At 50.4% G+C, this 18,739-nt stretch overlaps 1 protein-coding gene across 1 annotated transcript in view; it reads right to left on the reverse strand.

Annotated features, from left to right (window-relative positions):
- AHCYL1 (adenosylhomocysteinase like 1) overlaps positions 1 to 18,739 on the reverse strand; it is a 444,591-nt gene that overhangs the window by 109,041 nt on the left and 316,811 nt on the right. Inside the window, exon 12 of the mRNA XM_069632975.1 lies at positions 18,482 to 18,576. Coding sequence (XP_069489076.1) covers positions 18,482 to 18,576 — 95 coding nt within the window. The remainder of the gene's footprint in view (positions 1 to 18,481; positions 18,577 to 18,739) is intronic.

The following is an 18,739-nucleotide window of genomic DNA, read 5'->3' on the forward strand; positions in this document are numbered from 1 at the left end:
CGGATAATGTCATGTCTAAATGGCACGACACAATGAGACCTCACGTGCCCATTGATGAAACCAGCCAGCGGATAATGTCATGTCTAAATGGCACGACACAGTGAGACCTCACACGCCCATTGATGAAACCAGCCAGCGGATAATGTCCTGTCTAAATGGCACGACACAATGAGACCTCACATGCCCATTGATGAAAACAGCCAGCGGATAATGTCCTGTCTAAATGGCACGACACAATGAGACCTCACATGCCCATTGATTAAACCAGCCAGCGGATAATGTCCTGTCTAAATGGCACGACAGGATGAGACCTCACCTGCCCATTGATGAAACCAGCCAGCGGATAACGTCCTGTCTAAATGGCACGACACAATGAGACCTCACCTGCCCATTGATGAAACCAGCCAGCGGATAACGTCCTGTCTAAATGGCACAACACGATGAGACATCACACGCCCATTGATGAAACCAGCCAGCGGATAATGTCATGTCTAAATGGCACGACACAATGAGACCTCACGTGCCCATTGATGAAACCAGCCAGCGGATAATGTCATGTCTAAATGGCACGACACAGTGAGACCTCACGTACCCATTGATGAAACCAGCCAGCGGATAACGTCCTGTCTAAATGGCACGACACGATGAGACCTCACCTGCCCATTGATGAAACCAGCCAGCGGATAACGTCCGACACAATGAGACCTCACATGCCCATTGATGAAACCAGCCAGCGGATAATGTCCTGTCTAAATGGCACGACACAATGAGACCTCACGTGCCCATTGATGAAACCAGCCAGCGGGTAACGTCCTGTCTAAATGACACGACACAATGAGACCTCACGTACCCATTGATGAAACCAGCCAGCGGATAATGTCCTGTCTAAATGGCACGACACGATGAGACCTCACACGCCCATTGATGAAACCAGCCAGCGGATAATGTCCTGTCTAAATGGCACGACACAATGAGACCTCACACGCCCATTGATGAAACCAGCCAGCGGATAATGTCCTGTCTAAATGGCACGACACGATGAGACCTCACGTGCCCATTGATGAAACCAGCCAGCGGATAATGTCATGTCTAAATGGCACGACACAGTGAGACCTCACACGCCCATTGATGAAACCAGCCAGCGGATAATGTCCTGTCTAAATGGCACGACACGAGGAGACCTCACGTGCCCATTGATGAAACCAGCCAGCGGATACTGTCCTGTCTAAATGGCACGACAGAATGAGACCTCACACGCCCATTGATGAAACCAGCCAGCGGATAACGTCCTGTCTAAATGGCACAACACAATGAGACCTCACACGCCCATTGATGAAACCAGCCAGCGGATAACGTCCGACACAATGAGACCTCACATGCCCATTGATGAAACCAGCCAGCGGATAATGTCCTGTCTAAATGGCACGACACAATGAGACCTCACACGCCCATTGATGAAACCAGCCAGCGGATAATGTCCTGTCTAAATGGCACGACACAATGAGACTTCACGTGCCCATTGATGAAACCAGCCAGCGGATAACGTCCTGTCTAAATAGCACGGCACAATGAGACCTCACACGCCCATTGATGAAACCAGCCAGCGGATAATGTCCTGTCTAAATGGCACGACACAATGAGACCTCACCTCCCCATTGATGAAACCAGCCAGCGGATAACGTCCTGTCTAAATGGCACGACACGATGAGACCTCACGTGCCCATTGATGAAACCAGCCAGCGGATAATGTCCTGTCTAAATGGCACGACACAATGAAACCTCACACGCCCATTGATGAAACCAGCCAGCGGATAATGTCCTGTCTAAATGGCACGACACGATGAGACCTCACGTGCCCATTGATGAAACCAGCCAGCGGATAATATTGTCTAAATGGCACGACACAGTGAGACCTCACACGCCCATTGATGAAACCAGCCAGCGGATAATGTCCTGTCTAAATGGCACGACACAATGAGACCTCACGTGCCCATTGATGAAACCAGCCAGCGGATAATGTCCTGTCTAAATGGCACGACACGATGAGACCTCACACGCCCATTGATGAAACCAGCCAGCGGATAATGTCCTGTCTAAATGGCACGACACAATGAGACCTCACACGCCCATTGATGAAACCAGCCAGCGGATAATGTCCTGTCTAAATGGCACGACACGAGGAGACCTCACGTGCCCATTGATGAAACCAGCCAGCGGATAATGTCCTGTCTAAATGGCACGACACAATGAGACCTCACACGCTCATTGATGAAACCAGCCAGCGGATAACGTCCTGTCTAAATGGCACGACACAATGAGACCTCACACGCCCATTGATGAAACCAGCCAGCGGATAACGTCCTGTCTAAATGGCACGACACGATGAGACCTCACGTGCCCATTGATGAAACCAGCCAGCGGATAATATTGTCTAAATGGCACGACACAGTGAGACCTCACACGCCCATTGATGAAACCAGCCAGCGGATAGTGTCCTGTCTAAATGGCACGACACGATGAGACCTCACACGCCCATTGATGAAACCAGCCAGCGGATAATGTCCTGGCTAAATGGCACGACACAATGAGACCTCACACGCCCATTGATGAAACCAGCCAGCGGATAACGTCCTGTCTAAATGGCACGACACAATGAGACCTCACACGCTCATTGATGAAACCAGCCAGCGGATAACGTCCTGTCTAAATGGCACGACACGATGAGACCTCACACGCCCATTGATGAAACCAGCCAGCGGATAATGTCCTGTCTAAATGGCAAGACACGATGAGACCTCACACGCCCATTGATGAAACCAGTCAGCGGATAATGTCCTGTCTAAATGGCACGACACGATGAGACCTCACACGCCCATTGATGAAACCAGCCAGCGGATAATGTCCTGTCTAAATGGCACGACACGAGGAGACCTCACGTGCCCATTGATGAAACCAGCCAGCGGATAATGTCCTGTCTAAATGGCACGACACAATGAGACCTCACACGCCCATTGATGAAACCAGCCAGCGGATAACGTCCTGTCTAAATGGCACGACACGATGAGACCTCACGTGCCCATTGATGAAACCAGCCAGCGGATAATATTGTCTAAATGGCACGACACAGTGAGACCTCACACGCCCATTGATGAAACCAGCCAGCGGATAGTGTCCTGTCTAAATGGCACGACACGATGAGACCTCACACGCCCATTGATGAAACCAGCCAGCGGATAATGTCCTGGCTAAATGGCACGACACAATGAGACCTCACACGCCCATTGATGAAACCAGCCAGCGGATAACGTCCTGTCTAAATGGCACGACACGATGAGACCTCACACGCCCATTGATGAAACCAGCCAGCGGATAACGTCCTGTCTAAATGGCACCACACGATGAGACCTCACACGCCCATTGATGAAACCAGCCAGCGGATAACGTCCTGTCTAAATGGCACGACACGATGAGACCTCACACGCCCATTGATGAAACCAGCCAGCGGATAACGTCCTGTCTAAATGGCACGACACGATGAGACCTTACACGCCCATTGATGAAACCAGCCAGCGGATAATGTCCTGGCTAAATGGCACGACACAATGAGACCTCACACGCCCATTGATGAAACCAGCCAGCGGATAATTTCCTGTCTAAATGGCACGACACAATGAGACCTCACACGCCCATTGATGAAACCAGCCAGCGGATAATGCCCTGTCTAAATGGCACGATACGATGAGACCTCACACGCCCATTGATGAAACCAGCCAGCGGATATTGTCCTGTCTAAATGGCACGACACAATGAGACCTCACACGCCCATTGATGAAACCAGCCAGCGGATAATGTCCTGTCTAAATGGCACGACACGATGAGACCTCACGTGCCCATTGATGAAACCAGTCAGCGGATAATGTCATGTCTAAATGGCACGACACAGTGAGACCTCACGTGCCCATTGATGAAACCAGCCAACGGATGATGTCATGTCTAAATGGCACGACACAGTGAGACCTCACACGCCCATTGATGAAACCAGCCAGCGGATAATGTCCTGTCTAAATGGAACGACACGAGGAGACCTCATGTGCCCATTGATGAAACCAGCCAGCGGATACTGTCCTGTCTAAATGGCACCACAGAATGAGACCTCACACGCCCATTAATGAAACCAGCCAGCGGATAACGTCCTGTGTAAATGGCACAACACAATGAGACCTCACACGCCCATTGATGAAACCAGCCAGCGGATAACGTCCGACACAATGAGACCTCACATGCCCATTGATGAAACCAGCCAGCGGATAATGTCCTGTCTAAATGGCACGACACAATGAGACCTCACCTGCCCATTGATGAAACCAGCCAGCGGATAACGTCCTGTCTAAATAGCACGACACAATGAGACCTCACACGCCCATTGATGAAACCAGCCAGCGGATAATGTCCTGTCTAAATGGCACGACACAATGCGACCTCACATGCCCATTGATGAAACCAGCCAGCGGATAATGTCCTGTCTAAATGGCACGACACAATGAGACCTCACGTGCCCATTGATGAAACCAGCCAGCGGATAATGTCCTGTCTAAATGACACGACTCAATGAGACCTCACATGCCCATTGATGAAACCAGCCAGCGGATAGTGTCCTGTCTAAATGGCACGACACGATGAGACCTCACCTGCCCAATGATTAAACCAGCCAGCGGATAACGTCCTGTCTAAATGGCACAACACGATGAGACCTCACACGCCCATTGATGAAACCAGCCAGCGGATAATGTCCTGTCTAAATAGCACGACACAATGAGACCTCACACGCCCATTGATTAAACCAGCCAGCGGATAATGTCCTGTCTAAATGGCACGACAGGATGAGACCTCACCTGCCCATTGATGAAACCAGCCAGCGGATAACGTCCTGTCTAAATAGCACGACACAATGAGACCTCACACGCCCATTGATGAAACCAGCCAGCGGATAATGTCCTGTCTAAATGGCACGACACAATGAGACCTCACCTGCCCATTGATGAAATCAGCCAGCGGATAACGTCCTGTCTAAATAGCACGACACAATGAGACCTCACACGCCCATTGATGAAACCAGCCAGCGGATAATGTCCTGTCTAAATGGCACGACACAATGAGACCTCACCTGCCCATTGATGAAACCAGCCAGCGGATAACGTCCTGTCTAAATGGCACGACACGATGAGACCTCACGTGCCCATTGATGAAACCAGCCAGCGGATAATGTCCTGTCTAAATGGCACGACACGATGAGACCTCACACGCCCATTGATCAAACCAGCCAGCGGATAATGCCCTGTCTAAATGGCATGCACGATGAGACCTCACCTGCCCATTGATGAAACCAGCCAGCGGAAAACGTCCTGTCTAAATGGCACGACACAATGGGACCTCACACGCCCATTGATGAAACCAGCCAGCGGATAATGTCCTGTCTAAATGGCACGACACGATGAGACCTCACGCGCCCATTGATGAAACCAGCCAGCGGATAATGTCTTGTCTAAATGGCACGACACAGTGAGACCTCACGTGCCCATTGATGAAACCAGCCAGCGGATAACGTCCTGTCTAAATGGCACGACACAATGAGACCTCACGTGCCCATTGATGAAACCAGCCAGCGGATAATGTCCTGTCTAAATGGCACGACACAGTGAGACCTCACGTGCCAATTGATGAAACCAGCCAGCGGATAATGTCCTGTCTAAATGGCACGACACAGTGAGACCTCACGTGCCCATTGATGAAACCAGCCAGCGGATAACGTCCTGTCTAAATGGCACGACACGATGAGACCTCACGTGCCCATTGATGAAACCAGCCAGCAGATAATATTGTCTAAATGGCACGACACAGTGAGACCACACACGCCCATTGATGAAACCAGCCAGCGGATAGTGTCCTGTCTAAATGGCACGACACGATGAGACCTCACACGCCCATTGATGAAACAAGCCAGCGGATAATGTCCTGGCTAAATGGCACGACAAAATGAGACCTCACACGCCCATTGATGAAACCAGCCAGCGGATAACGTCCTGTCTAAATGGCACGACACGATGAGACCTCACGTGCCCATTGATGAAACCAGCCAGCGGATAATGTCCTGTCTAAATGGCACGACACAATGAGACCTCACCTGCCCATTGATGAAACCAGCCAGCGGAAAACGTCCTGTCTAAATGGCACGACACAGTGAGACCTCACACGCCCATTGATGAAACCAGCCAGCGGATAACGTCCTGTCTAAATGGCACGACACAATGAGACCTCATGTGCCCATTGATGAAACCAGCCAGCGGATAATGTCCTGTCTAAATGGCACGACACGAGGAGACCTCATGTGCCCATTGATGAAACCAGCCAGCGGATAATGTCCTGTCTAAATGGCACGACAGAATGAGATCTCACATGCCCATTGATGAAACCAGCCAGCGGATAATGTCCTGTCTAAATGGCACGACACGAGGAGACCTCATGTGCCCATTGATGAAACCAGCCAGCGGATAATGTCCAGTCTAAATGGCACGACACAATGAGACCTCACGTGCCCATTGATGAAACCAGCCAGCGGATAATGTCCAGTCTAAATGGCACGACACAATGAGACCTCACGTGCCCATTGATGAAACCAGCCAGTGGATAATGTCCTGTCTAAATGGCACGACACAGTGAGACCTCACACACCCATTGATGAAACCAGCCAGCGGATAATGTCCTGTCTAAATGGCACGACACAATGAGACTTCACGTGCCCATTGATGAAACCAGCCAGCCGATAACGTCCTGTCTAAATGGCACGACACAGTGAGACCTCACACGCCCATTGATGAAACCAGCCAGCGGATAACGTCCTGTCTAAATGGCACGACACAGTGAGACCTCACGTGCCCATTGATGAAACCAGCCAGCGGATAACGTCCTGTCTAAATAGCACGACACGATGAGACCTCACATGCCCATTGATGAAACCAGCCAGCGGAAAACGTCCTGTCTAAATGGCACGATATGATGAGACCTCACCTGCCCATTGATGAAACCAGCCAGCGGATAACGTCCTGTCTAAATGGCACGACACGATGAGACTCACACGCCGATTAATGAAACCAGCCAGCGGATAACGTCCTGTCTAAATGGCACGACACAGTGAGACCTCACACGCCCATTGATGAAACCAGCCAGCGGATAATGTCCCGTCTAAATGGCACGACACAGTGAGACCTCACACGCCCATTGCTGAAACCAGCCAGCGGATAATGCCCTGTCTAAATGGCACGACACAATGAGACCTCAAGTGCCCATTGATGAAACCAGCCAGCGGATAACGTCCTGTCTAAATGGCTCGACATGATGAGACCTCACACACCCATTGATGAAACCAGCCAGCGAATAACGTCCTGTCTAAATGGCACGACACGATGAGACCTCACACGCCCATTGATGAAACCAGCCAGCGGATAATGTCCTGTCTAAATGGCACGACACGATGAGACCTCACACGCCCATTGATGAAACCAGCCAGCGGATAATGTCCTGTCTAAATGGCACGACACAATGAGACCTCACACGCCCATTGATGAAACCAGCCAGCGGATAATGTCCTGTCTAAATGGCACGACACGAGGAGACCTCACGTGCCCATTGATGAAACCAGCCAGCGGATAATGTCCTGTCTAAATGGCACGACACAATGAGACCTCACACGCTCATTGATGAAACCAGCCAGCGGATAACGTCCTGTCTAAATGGCACGACACAATGAGACCTCACACGCCCATTGATGAAACCAGCCAGCGGATAACGTCCTGTCTAAATGGCACGACACGATGAGACCTCACACGCCCATTGATGAAACCAGCCAGCGGATAATGTCCTGTCTAAATGGCAAGACACGATGAGACCTCACACGCCCATTGATGAAACCAGTCAGCGGATAATGTCCTGTCTAAATGGCACGACACGATGAGACCTCACACGCCCATTGATGAAACCAGCCAGCGGATAATGTCCTGTCTAAATGGCACGACACGAGGAGACCTCACGTGCCCATTGATGAAACCAGCCAGCGGATAATGTCCTGTCTAAATGGCACGACACAATGAGACCTCACACGCCCATTGATGAAACCAGCCAGCGGATAACGTCCTGTCTAAATGGCACGACACAATGAGACCTCACACGCCCATTGATGAAACCAGCCAGCGGATAATGTCCGACACAATGAGACCTCACATACCCATTGATGAAACCAGCCAGCGGATAATGTCCTGTCTAAATGGCACAACACGATGAGACCTCACATGCCCATTGATGAAACCAGCCAGAGGATAACGTCCTGTCTAAATGGCACGACACAATGAGACCTCACACGCCCATTGATGAAACCAGCCAGCGGATAACGTCCTGTCTAAATGGCACGACACAATGAGACCTCACACGCCCATTGATGAAACCAGCCAGCGGATAATGGCCCTCATTACAACCCTGGCATTAAGGGGTTAACAGCGCCGTAAAAGGTGGCGGCGCCGTTAACCCCTTAACGCCTGATTACGAGGTCCCTTTGCGGGTTGGCGATTTTAACGCCTGCTTTTTGCAGGCGTTAAAATCCAACCCGCAAAGGTACCTTGGTGCTAAGTACGGTGCCGCAATTTGTGGCACCGTACTTAGCGCCTTCCCCATTTCCATTGAGCCCTATGGGGCAAAAATGGGAATGGGGAAGGGCCATGGCGGCATGGGGAATTACCGCCCCGCCAACCTCGGAATGGGGCGGTAATTCCCCATTCCGCCATGGCGGAGTCGGTAAGTTACCGGCATGGACCATGGTGCTATTAGCACCATGGTCCAACGCCAGGGTCGTAATGAGGGCCAATGTCCTGTCTAAATGGCACGACACAATGAGACCTCACATGCCCACTGATGAAACCAGCCAGCGGATAACGTCCTGTCTAAATGGCACGACACAATGAGACCTCGCATGCCCATTGATGAAACCAGCCAGCGGATAACGTCCTGTCTAAATGGTACGACACAATGAGACTTCACGTGCCCATTGATGAAACCAGCCAGCGGATATTGTCCTGTCTAAATGGCACGACACAATGAGACTTCACGTGCCCATTGATGAAACCAGCCAGCAGATAACATCCTGTCTAAATAGCACGACACAATGAGACCTCACGTGCCCATTGATGAAACCAGCCAGCGGATAACGTCCTGTCTAAATGGCACGACACGATGAGACCTCACATGCCCATTGATGAAACCAGCCAGTGGATAACGTCCTGTCTAAATGGCACGACACGATGAGACCTCACGTGCCCATTGATGAAACCAGCCAGCGGATAACGTCCTGTCTAAATGGCACGACACAATGAGACCTCACACGCCCATTGATGAAACCAGCCAGCGGATAACGTCCTGTCTAAAAGGCACGACACAATGAGACCTCACATGCCCAATGATGAAACCAGCCAGCGAATAATGTCCTGTCTAAATGGCACGACACAGTGAGACCTCACACGCCCATTGATGAAACCAGCCAGCGGATAACGTCCTGTCTAAATGGCACGACACAGTGAGACCTCACACGCCCATTGATGAAACCAGCCAGCGGATAACGTCCTGTCTAAATGGCACGACACAATGAGACCTCACACGCCCATTGATGAAACCAGCCAGCGGATAACGTCCTGTCTAAAAGGCACGACACAATGAGACCTCACATGCTCAATGATGAAACCAGCCAGCGAATAACGTCCTGTCTAAATGGCACGACACAGTGAGACCTCACACGCCCATTGATGAAACCAGCCAGCGGATAACGTCCTGTCTAAATGGCACGACACAGTGAGACCTCACACGCCCATTGATGAAACCAGCCAGCGGATAACGTCCTGTCTAAATGGCACGAAACAGTGAGACCTCACACGCCAATTGATGAAACCAGCCAGCGGATAATGTCATGTCTAAATGGCACGACACAATGAGACCTCACGTGCCCATTGATGAAACCAGCCAGCGGATAATGTCCTTTCTAAATGGCACGACACAATGAGACCTCATGTGCCCATTGATGAAACCAGCCAGCGGATAATGTCCTGTCTAAATGGCACGACACGAGGAGACCTCATGTGCCCATTGATGAAACCAGCCAGCGGATAATGTCCTGTCTAAATGGCACGACACGAGGAGACCTCATGTGCCCATTGATGAAACCAGCCAGCGGATAATGTCCAGTCTAAATGGCACGACACAATGAGACCTCACGTGCCCATTGATGAAACCAGCCAGCGGATAATGTCCAGTCTAAATGGCACGACACAATGAGACCTCACGTGCCCATTGATGAAACCAGCCAGCGGATAATGTCCTGTCTAAATGGCACGACACAGTGAGACCTCACACACCCATTGATGAAACCAGCCAGCGGATAATGTCCTGTCTAAATGGCACGACACAATGAGACTTCACGTGCCCATTGATGAAACCAGCCAGCCGATAACGTCCTGTCTAAATGGCACGACACAGTGAGACCTCACACGCCCATTGATGAAACCAGCCAGCGGATAACGTCCTGTCTAAATGGCACGACACAGTGAGACCTCACGTGCCCATTGATGAAACCAGACAGCGGATAACGTCCTGTCTAAATAGCACGACACGATGAGACCTCACATGCCCATTGATGAAACCAGCCAGCGGAAAACGTCCTGTCTAAATGGCACGATACGATGAGACCTCACCTGCCCATTGATGAAACCAGCCAGCGGATAACGTCCTGTCTAAATGGCACGACACGATGAGACTCACACGCCGATTAATGAAACCAGCCAGCGGATAACGTCCTGTCTAAATGGCACGACACAGTGAGACCTCACACGCCCATTGATGAAACCAGCCAGCGGATAATGTCCCGTCTAAATGGCACGACACAGTGAGACCTCACACGCCCATTGCTGAAACCAGCCAGCGGATAATGCCCTGTCTAAATGGCACGACACAATGAGACCTCAAGTGCCCATTGATGAAACCAGCCAGCGGATAATGTCCTGTCTAAATGGCACGACACGATGAGACCTCACGTGCCCATTGATGAAACCAGCCAGCGGATAATATTGTCTAAATGGCACGACACAGTGAGACCTCACACGCCCATTGATGAAACCGGCCAGCGGATAATGTCCTGTCTAAATGGCACGACACAGTGAGACCTCACGTGCCCATTGATGAAACCAGCCAGCGGATAACGTCCTATCTAAATGGCACGACACAATGAGACCTCACGTGCCCATTGATGAAACCAGCCAGCGGATAATGTCCTGTCTAAATGGCACGACACAGTGAGACCTCACGTGCCCATTGATGAAACCAGCCAGCGGATAATGTCCTGTCTAAATGGCACGACACAGTGAGACCTCACGTGCCCATTGATGAAACCAGCCAGCGGATAACGTCCTCTCTAAATGGCACGACACGATGAGACCTCACGTGCCCATTGATGAAACCAGCCAGCGGATAATATTGTCTAAATGGCACGACACAGTGAGACCTCACACGCCCATTGATGAAACCAGCCAGCGGATAGTGTCCTGTCTAAATGGCACGACACGATGAGACCTCACGTGCCCATTGATGAAACCAGCCAGCGGATAATATTGTCTAAATGGCACGACACAGTGAGACCTCACACGCCCATTGATGAAACCAGCCAGCGGATAATGTCCTGGCTAAATGGCACGACACAATGAGACCTCACACGCCCATTGATGAAACCAGCCAGCGAATAATGTCCTGTCTAAATGGCACGACACGATGAGACCTCACGTGCCCATTGATGAAACCAGCCAGCGGATAATATTGTCTAAATGGCACGACACAGTGAGACCTCACACGCCCATTGATGAAACCGGCCAGCGGATAATGTCCTGTCTAAATGGCACGACACAGTGAGACCTCACGTGCTCATTGATGAAACCAGCCAGCGGATAACGTCCTGTCTAAATGGCACGACACAATGAGACCTCACGTGCCCATTGATGAAACCAGCCAGCGGATAATGTCCTGTCTAAATGGCACGACACAGTGAGACCTCACGTGCCCATTGATGAAACCAGCCAGCGGATAATGTCCTGTCTAATTGGCACGACACAGTGAGACCTCACGTGCCCATTGATGAAACCAGCCAGCGGATAACGTCCTCTCTAAATGGCACGACACGATGAGACCTCACGTGCCCATTGATGAAACCAGCCAGCGGATAATATTGTCTAAATGGCACGACACAGTGAGACCTCACACGCCCATTGATGAAACCAGCCAGCGGATAGTGTCCTGTCTAAATGGCACGACACGATGAGACCTCACACGCCCATTGATGAAACCAGCCAGCGGATAATGTCCTGGCTAAATGGCACGACACAATGAGACCTCACACGCCCATTGATGAAACCAGCCAGCGGATAACGTCCTGTCTAAATGGCACGACACGATGAGACCTCACACGCCCATTGATGAAACCAGCCAGCGGATAACGTCCTGTCTAAATGGCACGACACAATGAGACCTCACGTGCCCATTGATGAAACTAGCCAGCGGATAATGTCCTGTCTAAATGGCACGACACAGTGGGACCTCACGTGCCCATTGATGAAACCAGCCAGCGGATAATGTCCTGTCTAAATGGCACGACACAGTGAGACCTCACGTGCCCATTGATGAAACTAGCCAGCGGATAATGTCCTGTCTAAATGGCACGACACAGTGAGACCTCACGTGCCCATTGATGAAACCAGCCAGCGGATAATGTCCTGTCTAAATGGCACGACACAGTGAGACCTCACGTGCCCATTGATGAAACCAGCCAGCGGATAACGTCCTGTCTAAATGGCACGACACGATGAGACCTCACACGCCCATTGATGAAACCAGCCAGAGGATAACGTCCTGTCTAAATGGCACAACACAGTGAAACCTCACACGCCCATTGTTGAAACCAGCCAGCGGATAACGTCCTGTCTAAATGGCACGACACAGTGAGACCTCACGTGCCCATTGATGAAACCAGCCAGCGGATAACGTCCTGTCTAAATGGCACGACACAGTGAGACCTCACGTGCCCATTGATGAAACCAGCCAGCGGATAGTGTCCTGTCTAAATGGCACGACACGATGAGACCTCACACGCCCATTGATGAAACCAGCCAGCGGATAACGTCCTGTCTAAATGGCACGACACGATGAGACCTCACATGCCCATTGATGAAACCAGCCAGCGGATAACGTCCTGTCTAAATGGCACGACACGATGAGACCTCACGTGCCCATTGATGAAACCAGCCAGCGGATAATATTGTCTAAATGGCACGACACAATGAGACCTCACGTGCCCATTGATGAAACCAGCCAGCGGATAACGTCCTGTCTAAATGGCACGACACGATGAGACCTCACGTGCCCATTGATGAAACCAGCCAGCGGATAGTGTCCTGTCTAAATGGCACCCTCAAAAGGGATCATACAGTCATGGACATGATTAAAGGTTTGTCCTAATGTAGTTGGGTAATGGGTAAGCAGCAGGTCCCAGGTCACACAGGTTATTAGTACGCAACGCCTAAGGTTAAAAAGAACAATCTTCCTAGGACGAATAGAAGTATACTAGCTCCACCCAGCATATGATCTGCCGATCTAGCGCTCGCACTCGCTCTCTCTCGATCTCGGTCAGTGCGATCTTTGTGATTGTACTGCCACGCTCTCTTGTTCTCTACGCCTTGGTCTTTTTCCTCTCTTCCTGTCTCTCTATGGCTGTCTCTCTCTGGCCGCCTGCCTGAACAGTCCCGACTAAGCGTAAACAGACATTCCGAGAGCATTCTGAGCCCATGGCAAAGCATCATGGGTGCTTTGCTAATCATAACTGGCACATTTGACTATTTTATAGGTTTTGCATTGCAACTATAAGATCATTTTAACTAATTGTTTTTACAGAATTTCTGACGTTTCTATAAGAAAAGATTAACCACAATGTCCTTTTAACAAAGGTTCTTTTTCAGTTGAAGATATGTATTATGGCAGCGGAACTATAAATGGATATTCCAATACCTTTCCCTTCCTTGTGCTCACTATGGGTATGCTTTCAGCGTTACATGGGCATAGTGAACCACCATGACCTGTGGGCCTTTGACCATGGTCCGCACACAGTGAACACACCCACAGTGCTCACTGGGCATGGACTGCTGCTATGCCCAGTGGGCCTTTGCCCATGCTCCAGGCGCAGTCAACACACGCAGTGCCCACTGGGTATGGACTGCCACGATGCCCATTGGGCATTTGCCCAAGCTCCAGGCACAATGAACAAACCCACAGTGCCCACTGGGCATGGACTGCCGTCATGCCCATTGTGACTTTGCCCAATCTCCAAGCAAAGTGAAAGTCCCATGTTGGAGGTTGGCTGATGGGACTGGTGTGGTCCTTGGGCCGGTGGGCAAGTGGGGATGGGTGCCAAGACCGGCTCTCTGATGTGGCCCCCAGGGAAGGTACAGAGAGGAACCCCCAGGTTCACCAGACCATCGGCATCCTCGCCTCTATAGTTCTGTCTTGGGACCATGATTGCTCCTGGCTTTCATGCGTTTCTTTCTTGCTTAGTCTGGATGTGGATTTATTGTCGGTGGGTTACTGTGAATGTTACATTGTGTATGTTTCATAATGTCTTGCATTGTGTTAGTCATGAGTCAGGGCTGTGAAACAGGTTCTTCTGGTGTATATCTTCCCTACCCGCCAGGGGGGATAGTGTAGCAGGGAAATGAGGTCCTGAAAGATAACTCACCATTAAATTAGAGGCAAGGCCCAAAGGGGGTGAGCTCCAGAGCATGGACAAAGTCACATGTGCATGTCAACAAGTACCCCTCCGCTACCCAGTGAAGGGTGAGTGGAGGTCCCAGGTCCCTGCTGTGTCCAGAAGAAACTCCAGCATTGAAGAGCCTGGAGCAGCCCAGAGAAGCCCCCGCCCTGTTTGATTGACACACCTTTATGTATGCCCTGAGGCTAGCCAATGATAACTCGCTGGGAGGATTGCCCTATTGTAGTGCAGAACGGATTCACTGTTAATGCTTCAGGGTATTTACAAAAAACCTCTCAACCACATAATGCCAGCCTTATACTTCCGACTGCTAACGACCAATCCCAAGTCGGCTCCCAAGTCGGCTTCAGTCCCATGAGAGCAAATGAATCAGCTAACGACCAAGCCCAAGTCGGCTTCAGCCCCATGAGAGCAACTGAATCAGCTAACGACCAATCCCAAGTCGGCTTCAGCCCCATGAGAGCAACTGAATCAGCTAACGACCAATCCCAAGTCGGCTTTAGCCCCATGAGAGCAACTGAATCAGCTAACGACCAATCCCAAGTCGGCTTCAGTCCCATGAGAGCAACTGAATCAGCTAACGACCAATCCCAAGTCGGCTTCAGCCCCATGAGAGCAACTGAATCAGCTAACGACCAATCCCAAGTCGGCTTCAGCCCCATGAGAGCAAATGAATCAGCTAACGACCAATCCCAAATCAGCACTCCTCTCTATATGGGACAACCCAAAAAATTAACATGGACAACAGCAGCCAAACAGCCCTCGTACTACTGGACATACCAGCCGCCTTTGACACAATCAGGCACACAACTCTAACCAAGAGACTGCAGGAATGTGGCAATCCAAGCTTCGTACTACAGCGGCTGCAATCTTTCGTCATCATACAAACCGAAAGAAGACACCTGCTCAGAGGCTTATCATTTCTAGAGCCAGATTGAAGTGCCTCCATCTCAGAGCGGTTTCCGCTCTATGCAAGGGAGAACCTCATATAGACCACTGTCTGTTCTGCCAAGCTCTGACTGAAGACCTTTAACGTGTTATCTTTTTTTGCCCGACTTACTCATCAATTAGAGCTACGACTCTAACTCCAATATTACGCGAGCAGGGCTTCACACCATGTCACCTGGCTCTGACGTACTTGCTGTGGGCCGACACTCCAAGAACAAGCTGGGCCCTATTGCCATTCTTAAAATTTGCATCGGACAAAAGATGCAAATTAATAGCTACCCACCTCCAAGCCCCACCTTATCGTTTATTGATTTCTACCATTCTAATTACGTTGTAAGGATATGCTTGTTTGTTTTATTATTTATAATGCACGCCAGACCCGGGGGTATCAGGGTGCACAAAGGTAGCAAGGAAATTCTCAGCTTGGGTACAATGCTGTGTGATACATGCAGAGAAGATACATAATATACCCCCAAAAGAAGATGGCAGAGGCTGTCCGGAGTAGGGTGACCGAGAGTTATGATATATACGGTATATACAAGGTAGGGAGGTGGGGTGCTGCTGCTGGTGGCGTCGGGATTTAGTGGTCGTTGTCTTTAAACCAATTGATGACATTGGGCCTCATTACGAGTCCGGCGGTAACCGAGCCAGAAAAACCGGCAGGTTACCGCCAGACTCGTATTACCATTCCGCCTCCGTGATTCCCGGAATTACCAGGGCAATACGACCCCTGTGACCCGGGAATTCCAGAGGCGGAATTCTGTTAATCCCCATTCCCATGGAGTCCCATAGGACTGACTCCATGGGAATGGGGAAGTGGAAACACCGGCGCCATGCTGTAATGGTGCCGGTGTTTCCATGTCTGCCTGCAGGTGGGTGGTGTTACACCCGCCCGGTCAGACCTTGCGGGAGTGACACCTCCCCCCTGCAGGACTCGGAATCAGCCGGCAGCGGCGAGTTTACCACCCCCGTTCTTTCCGGACTGGATGACTCGTAATGAGGCCCATTGTGTCGGAAGTGGGAGTAAGTTTGGTCAGCTCTAATGGCAGGAATTAGGGGGTTCAGACACTGCACACCTTACCAGAGGTATTCTAAACACTTATGTAGTTATAACTCCTATTAGATTCCAAGTATCCCAAGGCTAATCTAGTGACAATATTCCTCCGGTCAATGGACACTTTGTTTTCACTGGGACTGTACAGTCCTTTTAAAGTAGATCAACAGGGACTCATTTTTCATGTTTGCAGTGTCTCTTTTACGGGTAGTTGAGAGGCTGTAATAATATGTTTTTCTGTAACAATATCTTTGATGTTTTATTGTGTACACTTGTTTCATGAAATTAAAGGAATGAGAACACACCTACTGCCATTTACATCAAACACTAGAAACATCACCTGAGGTGGACCACAAGGATCAAGCCTCTCCCCCCACCCTCCCAATGAAAGTCATTCAAACCCAGCAGGTGCCTGCACACACCAGCCCAATACCTGCACAGATATCCTGAGACTTAAAATCCGTGCAGAGCCAGAGCATGTCAGTGTGGGATGAGGAACACATGCACGGTTCCAGTCCTGGCTCTCACACCTCAATGTCATTGCAGTGCACACCTCCAGAGGGGTAGGGGGGGCAAGAGAGGGGGCAAACAGAGAGAAAGAGAGAGAGAGAAAGAGAGAGAGAGAGAGAGAGAGAACAAGAGGGAGGGAAAGCGAGAGGGAGGGAAAGAGAGAGGGGGTGGAGGGGGACAGAGCCAGAGCATGTCAGTGTGGGATGAGGAACACATGCACGGTTCCAGTCCTGGCTCTCACACCTCAATGTCATTGCAGTGCACACCTCCAGAGGGGTAGGGGGGGCAAGAGAGGGGGCAAACAGAGAGAAAGAGATAGAGAGTGAGAGAGAGAGAGAGAGAGAGAGAGAGAGAGAGAGAGAGAGAGAGAGAGAGAGAGAGAGAGAGAACAAGAGGGAGGGAAAGAGAGAGGGGGGAGGGACAGGGCCAGACACCTCAATGAGGACGAAGGAGAAAAATAGAGCGTCTCCCAATAACGACATGGCGCCCGCCAGGGGTAAAGGAAGGAGAGAGAGGGGGCAGAGGGAGGGAGAAAGAGAGCAAAGCAGGTTGAAATGGGGAGAGAGATTGGTGCACTCATTTTGAATTTGGTAAACTTTCATTGACATTTCCATGCCTCAAATGATTGCTGAAAAAACAGGGTATTTGCATTGCAACTTCCAGAGAAGATGAAAAAGCTATTTTTTGTGACCAGATCTTGAAATTGGGAGGGATGTGCGGCATTCTCGAAAAATCAAAGAAAACAATTATACCGGGGTCGAAATGGTGCTTTTTCAGCATCTGCATCAGCACCTTTTTTCCAGGGATAATTTTGAGCGTGAAAACCTTCATGGCATTTCTCATATTCAGTTTTGCCTAAATCAGTTGAGTGGCACATTTGGTGAATCTTAATGGACGAGAAGGGAAGTAAAAGAGGAAAACAGATGTTCCTATCTGGTTCGATGTGACCGAACGACCACAGGCTTAAGGCTCAGCCTATTGGCTCCTCATATACTGAGGCTAGCCTACGTAGGGCACGGGGTTTTGATGGTTGGTAAGGGGAGAGAGGTACCCTGGGCACTGCCAGTATAGCTCACCACGTCGATCTCGGTGTTGGAGTGCCCCATGTTACACACGATGCAGCCGTTTTTCATCCGGTCCAGCTGCTCCCGAGTCACTACATTCTTATTTCCTACAGAGAGAGAAGGGATTCAAGTCAGAGGTGAAAGCATAACATGCCAACGCATAACTCACCAAGGGGGTCTTCCGGTCTACACTCCAGCGGGCAGTGGGCTCACACATCTAAGTCCCCTCGGGAGATTCAGGGGCAGATCACAAGTCAGCCAGACTACATG

This window comes from Ambystoma mexicanum, chromosome 13 (assembly GCF_040938575.1).
Source record: "Ambystoma mexicanum isolate Mex_15411 chromosome 13, UKY_AmexF1_1, whole genome shotgun sequence".
NCBI classification, from domain to species: Eukaryota; Metazoa; Chordata; class Amphibia; order Caudata; family Ambystomatidae; genus Ambystoma; species Ambystoma mexicanum.